General features: G+C 40.7%; 1 protein-coding gene across 2 annotated transcripts; it reads right to left on the bottom strand.

Moving 5' to 3' along the window:
• Positions 1-1,013: 1,013 nt before the first annotated feature.
• cited4a (Cbp/p300-interacting transactivator, with Glu/Asp-rich carboxy-terminal domain, 4a) lies at positions 1,014-6,299 on the bottom strand. Of its 2 annotated transcripts, XM_028400176.1 has the most exons (3): positions 6,003-6,299; positions 5,236-5,247; positions 1,014-3,939 (listed from the first exon to the last, which is right to left on the bottom strand). In XM_028400176.1, the coding sequence occupies exons 1-3, from the start codon at positions 6,175-6,177 to the stop codon at positions 3,221-3,223; spliced, it is 906 nt and encodes a 301-aa protein (XP_028255977.1). In that variant the 5' UTR covers positions 6,178-6,299; the 3' UTR covers positions 1,014-3,220. The 2 variants fall into 2 exon arrangements, with proteins under 2 accessions (XP_028255977.1, XP_028255976.1); XM_028400175.1 differs by lacking the exon at positions 5,236-5,247 and having other exon boundaries at positions 1,014-3,952; positions 6,003-6,289.
• Between the last annotated feature and the right edge of the window lie 4,003 nt (positions 6,300-10,302).

The following is a 10,302-nucleotide window of genomic DNA, read 5'->3' as shown; positions in this document are numbered from 1 at the left end:
AAGTGTTTAAAACCAACAGAAGAAAAAAACTTGAGCAAATATAACAAATCATCAAGCTTCTGCTAACACATGTAACAGCTTTGTATATACACTTTATATACACGTTTGCAGAGTGTAAAGTGCTGCTTGAAAGTTTGCCACCCTTTAATAATCATCTATGTTTCTGCATAAACTTTCACACAAAGATAACCCAATCAAACAAATTTTATAGAAATATATAATATGTTGTTTATTTATTTAACACAGTGGTCCTATATTACATGTCTGTGAGTGGTCAAAGTATGTGAACCTCAAGGATTAGCAGTTAATTTGAAGGCCAAAAAGCAAAATGTTGGACTCCACAAATCCACAATCAGACAGATTGTGTACAACTGGAGGGTATTCAAGATCATTGTTACAATCCAGTAGAGGTTGTCCAACAAAGATCACTCCAAAAAAAACAGACATGCTGTAGTCTGTGAGTTCGCAAAGGAACCCAGGGTAACCTGTAAGCATCTAAGAACCTCTCTCACATAGTGGCTAATGTTGCACCATCAGGAGAACAACCATGGCGTGCATGTCAGAGCAGCACTGCTTACAAAAAGAACACTGCAGCCCATCTGCAGGTTGCTAAATATCATAGAAGGACTGCTGGGAAAAGTTGAATCACTGCCTTCCAGTATAAGAAGCTTATCTGACCTGTAAAAGCACAGTGGTGGTAGTAATATGTTTTGCTTCATCTAAGCTAGAATAGCCTTCTATCAAGTGATATCTAAAGTGAAATGTCAGCACATCTGTCTGTGCATTTGGGATGAAAGACAACAACCCCCAACTACACAAGCGGTTCTACAAAAGAATGGAGTTCATGTTTTGGAATGTCCAAGTCAAAGTCAATTATCAGAAATGTTGCCGTTACGGCTACTCGAGGAGGTCACAGCAGATTCACATACTTTTACCACTCACAGTTATGTAATAATTGTTTTTTTTTTGTTGTTGGCACAAGCACAAGTATCAAAATCACAGAAAAAACCCAGCTCTTTAAATAAATATTTTATTTGGAAAATAAATACATTTTCTTAAAATAGAATCAATAACATTACAAAAGCTTTGGGGAAGTGGGAGAGAAGGGGGAGGAGTAGGAGTAAGAAGTAAGGGGTCCTAGGGTGGTGGGGGGAATACCCAAATGAATGATGATGTGTAATTTGGAGTACAATCTCACATGTTTTTTTTTCTTTTCTTTTTTTTGTATCTACCATCGTAAGACAAGTTCCCACAAAGTGTTTTTTTTTTCTCTGTACATTCTCAGCCGCTATGTGGGAAAAGTGGTGGCAACCCCCCATCATACTTTCACATGCAGTCTACCGGGTCTTAAAGCTTCAGGCCCCCTGCCCCTGCACCCAATAACAACAACAACAGCAACAACAAAAAAATACATCAGTATACTGTATCTACACACTCTTTTTTTGTAAAAATGTAGGATATAATCTCTTGTCAAGACATCAAAATCAGCCACTGATTTACATTTATATCTGACAATGCTTTTTTTGTAGTTTGTTTTTCATCCAAAGTACCCTAAATGTATCTAAATCAACTTCACCTCTAGTCTACAGTACAAAGATACGATAAACAAGAAGGCTGCGCTTATTGATATAGCGGGAGGCCACGGTCTCTAAGCTAAGGCCAGAAGTGTTACCATTTTAGCCCGGTGAGGTTGTCCGGCTGCCTTTTTTTTTGCCACAGTGGGGACTTTGTGTGTGCATCAATGCCCGTTGTTTTGACACGAGAGCCTCGGAGACAGAAGGGAGAGGGAGAGAGAGAAAGAGAGAGAGGAGGACGAGGGACGGCAGAGCAGTCCTATTGGAACAGATTAACACAGTGCACCAGTAGCGGCCCTGACCCCTCTCTGACAAGCTCCACAAATAGCACAACAATGATCGCAGGAAGTCCTCACTCGACTGGCCTGCAGAGGCAAAAAAGCAGCAACCTTGACAAAAAAAAACCTAATTACCAAGTCCAAGTGTGTTTAAAACAGAACATGTCCATTTTTATAATTATCGAGTCGCTGGAGAAATGTGCAAGCCAACCTCAATTAAGACAAGCGTGTGAGAATGTGTAATTTAAATCTAATCAGTAAGAAAAGCAGCAGAGTAAGCTAATCTATGGCAAAAAACAACAACTTTGCTTCTTTCTTGCTTCTTCCAGCCTAATCAAATCAATGCCACAGGTAGTGGCAGCTTTAAATAATGATTAAACTAAGTGCTGCCAGGGGAGTGCTGTGTCCACAGAAATCTCCCCCCTAGCCAGCACAGCCTCTTGTTGTACCCCGCCGGCAGTGGCGGTGGTGGATTCAGCAGTTCAGATGCAATTCGGTGGGATTTAACGTACACAAATGGCCCACTTCTGTGAAACCACCACCTCATTCCTTACTACCTTACTAAAACCCAGGATTTGGTTACAATGAATATCCTGACAGCGAAGTAATTTTTTTTAAAAAGGAGCAGCCAGATACATTTAATGACAGCAGATTTTTTTTTATCAGTGTAGAACATTTTTACCCAAACAAAAAAAATCCCTCGTAAACCCCTTTTTGCGTCGCCCTGGAACGCTGCTGCGCAACTTCCAGAAAGCATCATCTTTTCAGAGGTTTTGAAGAGCCAGCCTTCAATACTCCACACACACACATAAAAAGAAATCTCCACTCCCTAAAATCCCATCATTCTTGTACAAACAATAACAAATTTCTGCTACTGGTTAAAGGTGCCATCCTACGATGGAGTACATTTAGAGATGCCACAGAATCTAGCAGACTCAGATCAGACTACAATCTTTTTTTCCAGGTTGCCTTCCCCCCCACATTGTGTTTGTTAAATTTACAATTATCCAAAAAGCCTTGGCACTGTTAGGCACACGTGCTTGAGGGCCAGATGGGTACAGGCAGTGCTGCCTGTTGCATCAGGATGCCTCAATTTTTGGCCAAAGGCGACAGATCTTACTGGCACCGGCTCAAAGAAGAGAAACCTGGTGTTTGTTTTTCTGCGTTTTTTTCCGCTCATTACAATTCATCATCAAACTCAACTCGTCAGGCAGCTCAGTGTGAAGGCGTACTAGACACTGTCATATACACAGAAAAAGAACAGAGAGATTGTCTCCCTTCTCACTGTGCTACTGTGACCTTCTCAGTCATTTCTTTGGGGTTGTCCAGTCCAAAACAAAACCAAACCCGGCGTCCGGATGACCCAATTCAACAGCTCACTGTGCTCGGCTGCTGTTTGCACACAAAGTCCGATATGAAATCAAACTCGTTCTGTCCCAGGAAGAGCTCCGGCAGCTCTTGAATGCGATCCAAACCAAACTCCAGCACCAGTGAAGTCAGAACCTCCTCGTCGATCAAATCCATGTCCATTCCGTTCAGCCCCAAAGGGCCACCAATGTGCTGCATGCCTGAAAGCTGGGCCGGGCTCATCCGATACTGTGCCCCGTTGGGCATGTGGTGCCCGTTGGCCGAGGCCATAGGATGTCCGTGGTACTGAGTGTTGAGTTTCTGCAGATGCATGCTGGCCATGAGCTGCTGGGAAGTGAGGTTACCAGAAAGGTACTGCTGCTGGTGCCCACTCTGCTGCTGCTGCTGCTGTTGCTGCTGCTGCTGCTGCTGGGGGTGCATGTGGTGGTGCTGTTGCTGCGGGCCCTGGGTGTTGTACATCATGCTCCCGGACATCATCTGGTGGTGGTGGTGGTTACTCATGGGAGCTCCGTTCACAGGGCCGCCCATCCCCCCAGGTCCCATCATCCCCGACCTCTGTCTCATGGCAGCGTCCATGTTGTTCGGTGGGTTCCTGCCATAGTGCATCACCTGACTGTTGGGCAAACTCCGCAGGCCAGGCTGACCGTTGTGCTGCGGCGGTCCGTTCATGCCCATCCTGAAGCCGTGGGTCATGGGCATCATCATGTGCTCAGCCATAGCTGCTCAGTTACCCTAAAAAAACACACATAGGAACATAGATTATTTTTAATCCAATCCATAATATGACCAAAAAGTTATTACAAGAGGCTGCAGTTGTTGCACAAATTGTACAAATACAGGTCTACGAAGCCATGGTCTGTCAATACAAGATTACACAACAAGTAGAGCTGGTGTAGTCACTTGAATAATACAATTTGTCTGCACCTGTTTGATGACACAACATTAGCTTTTTACAGGCTTATGCCAGCATGAGCTAGCATGCATAACATAACTGCATAACAGACAGACACAGACAAAATTAAATAATGTGTTAAAAAGAAACTACACAGTTTAATATCATATCATCATCTGAATGCTCATTTTGTAGCCTTTTACTGTACTAGCTACTAGCCAGAGCTGATGGGTACACAACAGGAAGAAACAACCAAATTAGAAGCTACATAAATGCATATCACAATCATTTGAGCACAAATTTTGACCCAAAACACAGTTCTTGGGGTCAAAATGTGTACGTTTTGAATGATTATGCTAGATATTAGCCTGCACCAAAGAATGCAAAACATACTATAGCTAGCATTTTAACTGTAATTTCTCAATTTTATGCATTATGGGATTATTAATCTGATGTTGCAAGTTGATTTTTGATCCTGGTGATGTCATCAAGGTTAAATTTGACATTTAAGCATACAAATTATAATTCTTGGCTACACAACAAGAGGAAACAGACTGAAATTATGTTAATATCACATATGCGCCTTCATATATGATAAAATATATAAAAATATAAAGTGTTGTGTGTAGCTAGCTAGCTAGCTTTTCTTCAGTGCTATCTATCTATCTGCAGGCTGCTTAAAGGAAGCAATTGACAATTGTATCTATGTGACTTTTCAACTGTAATGACTCAGTTTAGGGTTCTGGGAAACACATTTATTTATAGCCCCTTGTGATGTCATTAGGTTTGAAACTTCTTAAATTACAGATAAGATGTGTTTTCAAAGGGTTTTAAAAATGTGGAAGGATTTGTTTGTGTCATATGGGAGACCATGTACATCCAAAATTAGGAAAGTCATTTGATTTACTTAAGTTTAGATGTGGCACAGTTGAATTATGGGAAATGTAGGACTGTGACTATAGAGATTAAAAGTCAGGATATCTCTGCCATTGCTGCTTTAGGTCTTAAATTAAAGATCTGGCTTTAAATTGCCTCTTGAGAGGCTCCCATTTTAACATAAGCAAGACACAACCTCACCTTGTGTCCCTTATAAAATAAAAAAATACATTAAATGTGTTGAAACCAGTCTGGTCTCCTCTGCAGCTTCCTCATTTAAACCCCTCCAAAATTACAACATCAGTGAATGAGTGAATATCACACCAACCAGGGAGGGCAGCAATACCCTTGTAGCCAAAAAGGACGCAGAGGAATGCTTCTCTAGACCCCTACCACCAACCCACCCCCCTCTTAAAAAAAAAAGCTACACAACACACTGCCTCTGTCTTCACACAGTCATTAGCATACAAAAGATCTCGCATTAAGATTACCAACACATGATTCGTTGCCTGATTGGCTAGGTGACACCGTTTCATGAGGTGGGATTAAAAAAACACACACACATCCCATGGAATGAATGCTAAAACACACACACACACACACACACATTTCATGTGTTTTTAAAATACACCGGCTGCTTGTAGCCTTTTTCATAAAATAAGACACTTTCCGCAACAGCCTAAATCCTCCTTAGATTATTACGCGCCTGTGTTACCTAATATTATATTATCTGCGGTGCGTCTTCGCGGGTCTGGATTACCATTGTGCCAAATGGAACTTTATTCTGTGGGAGTGTGATAAATAGTGACATTTTAACAGAAGATCGACGCCTCCCCCTTTTGTACGTAATGATACCAAACAGTGGCACAAGATTTGTCGCGATGCATAAACCCTACATAATAATAATGATTTGTTATCATTATTATTATGTAGAGAAATAAGAAAATAATCCACAGGACAAAGAGGAAGCCCCCCTCTACCTGTTAAAGTATAGTAAGAGAAGACGACACCTACCCGTATGTATGAATGTGGAATCCGTACCGAGAAGTTGGATCAGCAGCCGGGGCTCGGTTTTCTCCCAAGCTTGATGCTCCGCGCTACATGCAGCCCTGCAGGCGGATTCAAACTCTGCGGCGTCTCGGCAGTCAGAGGAGTTTGTTTTCTGGGTCAACTCAGGGATTATATACATCTATAAAGCACGCACACACACAGAGAGAGCGAGAGAGAGAGAGAGATAGGGAGAGGAGGAGTCACCGCCTTCTCCGTCTCCTTTGTTGCCATTGGTCCTCCCCCTTAATCACTGTGCAAAGAAACATTCACTAACTACCTCCACTGATCCACCGGAGCAGCACCAGAGACGCGCTCATCCGCGCGCACCGCGCGTCCTGGAGAGTTTTTTTTGTATGTTCACTATTAGTAATGATGCGGACTCACTTTAACTGAAAGCTTTGTGTTTAAGGAGCAGCGGGGAGGATATTGTTAGGGCACTTCAGCTGATCAGGATGATGGTGTTAGGGCTTATATTTTATGTAAGCATAATAGTAATAATAATAATAGTCTGTAATTTTACTAAGAGTGAATGTTAGGATGGATAGTGTCATGATCCCTAGTTCTCTTGGCTTTGTTTTCATTTGGATCCTTGGTTTGGTATTTCTAGTTGTTTTGGGTGTATTTGAGTTGTTCCTGGGTTTTGTTCATGGTCAGTGGTGTCAACAGTACACACATTTAACCCCTTCTACCCCAAGCCTATTTTTTAAGGCATCAGCTTGAATCAATTCATTTCATTCTAATTAAGAGGAAAACAAATACAGAGGGTTTGGTCCAACCTATGTAGATATAATATTGACATTTTTAAAGGACCTGGTGTTCATCACTTCAATTTACATCACTTTTTACTTGTATACATACATTATTATACATCTATAGATTAAACAGGGGTTTAAGAATAGTCTGGTAAAAGTAGAAAAGCTGACACAAAATTTCTACTCAAGTTGAGTTTGGGATTGAAAATATACAAGTACAAAGTAACAAAAATAAACATTTAAGTGCAAAACTAGGTGGAAGTGGCTTCATTACAGCGACTGCATACATTTTCACTACAAACATATTTTGCCAGTTCTGGACAACTGGTCAACTGTGTGTCATGGGGTAGGCTGTGTGTATTAAGTGAAGGCTGCTAAATGGATGGTAATTAAAGGCGATGAAAACAATTGGCAAGGCATTGACTATTTTTACCATGTACTAGCTAACGGCACGCTTACTTTAGTTTAATGTTAATCAGCCCATCATCAATGGATGGAGTTATGTTAGCAGTCAGTTAGCTAACTGGCAACTGATGAGTGGCATCATGATTTTGGGACATCATAAAAACACAGAGCAAAATGGCACCTACACTCTTCAATCACATCCACACTCTGAATTCTGTCCGGCAGGACAGTCCTGTTTCTGTCGGCCCGCAGCATTCAGCTGTCTGTCCGGTTTGTTGACGTAGCCCAAAAACTTGTGTGCTACTCAAAGATCTTGTATAAACGGTAAGAGTTCTCACTCCTTCCACCATTTGATGATGCTACCCTGGTGTTTGTTCCCCGTGGTCCTAGTGTTTCCCACTATTACCTGGATCTTCATTTCTGGTTGGCTTTCAGTTGTGTTCTTTTTCAGTTGTGTTCCTCTATTAAAACATAATTTTTTTTAGTTATTTTTAGCATTCCTAATTTATGATTTTAGTCAGCTTTATTAATAAAGCTTGTTTTTTGGGTCCACCATAATCAACTAATCCTGATGCCTCACATACTAGCTATCTTTGACACTTGTTATTAGGAATGAGTTATTAGGAATACCAGGAAAAAGTATGTAAACAAACACAGAGGGAAATGTTGCTGTCTTATGTTCAGGCTAGCCTAAAAATAAAATGCGAGTCTGCAGGCCCTACCAAAATAAAGGCATCTTCAAGCCAGCCATTATTATGGATGTTGTCATAAGAAGGTTTTTTTAAAGGCTACATTTGATTCCAGTCCACACTTTAGTTCCATCCCAGCCAAGCCATGTTAACAGCTTGTCAACATCCTTTTTCACTATCTTGGAAAGCTGTACTAATTATAGTTTTGTCTGTGGATTCTCTCATTCATCCAGGTCATAGTCATGTCCAACATCATATGGAGTATTTACTTACAAAGATCTACGACAAAAATAACCCACAAACACATTTCAGATGGCAGACTTATTGTTAAAGCTTGTTTATAAAGTATTATCGGTATTACTCAACTGTCGACTTAACAGTATACTGTATAAGTCGTATTTTTAGGAAGTGTGTTACTTGGTCCCACTAGCCAACCACAAGCACAAATGTGTGATGACACATCTTAATTCTATGAAACTTCAGTGACTGAAGTGCAACAAGGGAGAAACTCTAACTTTACCCAAAGAGGATTTCTTGTTATGTTCTGGTGATTTTGATGACAATTTTCAAAACCTTAACACTGGTGACATATTACAGCACGTCTATGCGAACTTCACCGTACTGCCCGCTGCCCCATATTTCACCATAGCAGTGACAATTGCAGTTCATTCATTTAAAAAATATACATAAAAAGATAACAATGTATGAATACAATAACATGGTCTGGTCTTGAGCACTTCTACCTACTTTACATTTATCCTTCAACACACACACACCAATGGTGTAACCACTAGGAACCAATTTAGGCTCTTGCCTAAGGACACATCTGCATATAGCCAACCGCCAACCTCATGCCACAACCACCCAACTTAGTCCAATTAACCCTACTGAATCTGACTTTCTCAGGGATTTTAATGCCATAACTTTACTTGGACTGGTTTCTTACGTTTCTTGACTTAGTGATTTTTCTGTGATTTTGGTCATACACATCTCAGTGTCATGTTTCAACGTGTTTTCGTTGTTTTATATCACTTTGTTGGACAATACATTTTGGTTGTAGACACAAACGTTTTGTTGGGTTACGAAAAAGATCCTAATTTGCGTCTCCATTAACAAAACAAACAGATCCTGCCTGATCTGCCTCATGTATCACTACCTGAAAAACTTTTGGAGCCTGCATGCTAACTTGCCTCTACTGAAGTCTGTTGGGCTAATGTTCACTTTTAAATCTAACTATACGGTGCAAAATGTCTCAGAAATACAGTGGCATGCAAAAGTTTCTAAATTTAAATGCAAATAAAAATGTTTCTGTTCGGTCAGTTTTGGGTTTTATATGTTAAAATGAAGTTTCTGTCTCAAAAGCTCAGCAAGTGATGAACTGATCCAGCGATTTTCCTAAGGGGTGCCCAAACATTTTTTATTTTTAACATTTTATTGATACCTGTCAAAAGGTAGAATGGTAAAGCTGTTATTGTCTGCTTTCCAGCCTGACTGAAATCAACCCACCGTTATTCTCCAGCTCCACTGCCTGCGCACACCAGCCATTCCTTTTGTTCAGGCCTGCCTCCCTGTGTGGAGAAAGTCAGGCCCCCTCAGTAGGAGCTTGGTATGTATTCCTGTTGACATACACACACACACACCCTCTGCTGCAGAGGAATGTGTCCTATTTTTGGGCCCCGAAAGTCAGCCAGACCTCCAGCCCTTTTTCTCTAATGCTCTATTCACTTGACCATTGTGTCTTTGGGAGGATGGTGTACTGTTTGATCTGCAGCCATAGACTCCTCCATTTATTTATTTAGAGCTGTTGTTCTCGGCAGTGCATAGCTTGAGTCATGTTTACAACGGATTCTTCTGCAGTTGCATCTGTGGGGTGTCGTTCTGCCATGTACTTTATTTACATTAGCATTTTGCACAACAAACATACTATCAGTTTTGAAACTAGAATGAATTTATATATATATATATATATATATATATATATATATATATATATATATATATATATGTGTGTGTGTGTGTGTGTGTGTGTGTGTATAAGTGCTGTGCTAACAACAGTAGCCTACAGTTCCAGTTGTGCTCCATGCTTTTGACTCTAAGGCCCATGTGACACCAAGCCCACAGTTGAGTCTTTACAGCCACTTGTTTTTGCAAGGATTGGGAACTAAAGCCAATGGAAGCGCCTAAAACTAAAAGGTTAGCCTAATGTTGTACGAAGTTATGAAATGGAATAACGGTAATCTTGCTATCTACCTTTAAAGGTATTATATTTTTATCACTCATTTATTTTAAATGTACTTAGATGAAAATGTTTGCATATTTTTATGGGTGTGATCATGTTCAGGGCAGATGCCGACTGCCAGTCCAACCCAGCTCCTCTTATGTGCCTGTATTTGGCTCACACAGCCAACAAGGCTAGAA

This window comes from Parambassis ranga, chromosome 2, assembly GCF_900634625.1.
Source record: "Parambassis ranga chromosome 2, fParRan2.1, whole genome shotgun sequence".
Lineage (NCBI taxonomy): Eukaryota > Metazoa > Chordata > Actinopteri > Ambassidae > Parambassis > Parambassis ranga.
Note: the sequence above shows the minus strand (reverse complement) of the source record. Positions and strands in the feature narration are given on the sequence as shown.

Coding starts and splice junctions, on each gene's coding strand:
- cited4a (XM_028400176.1), bottom strand. CDS start 6,177: ATGTATATAATCCCTGAGTTGACCCAGAAAACAAACTCCTCTGACTGC.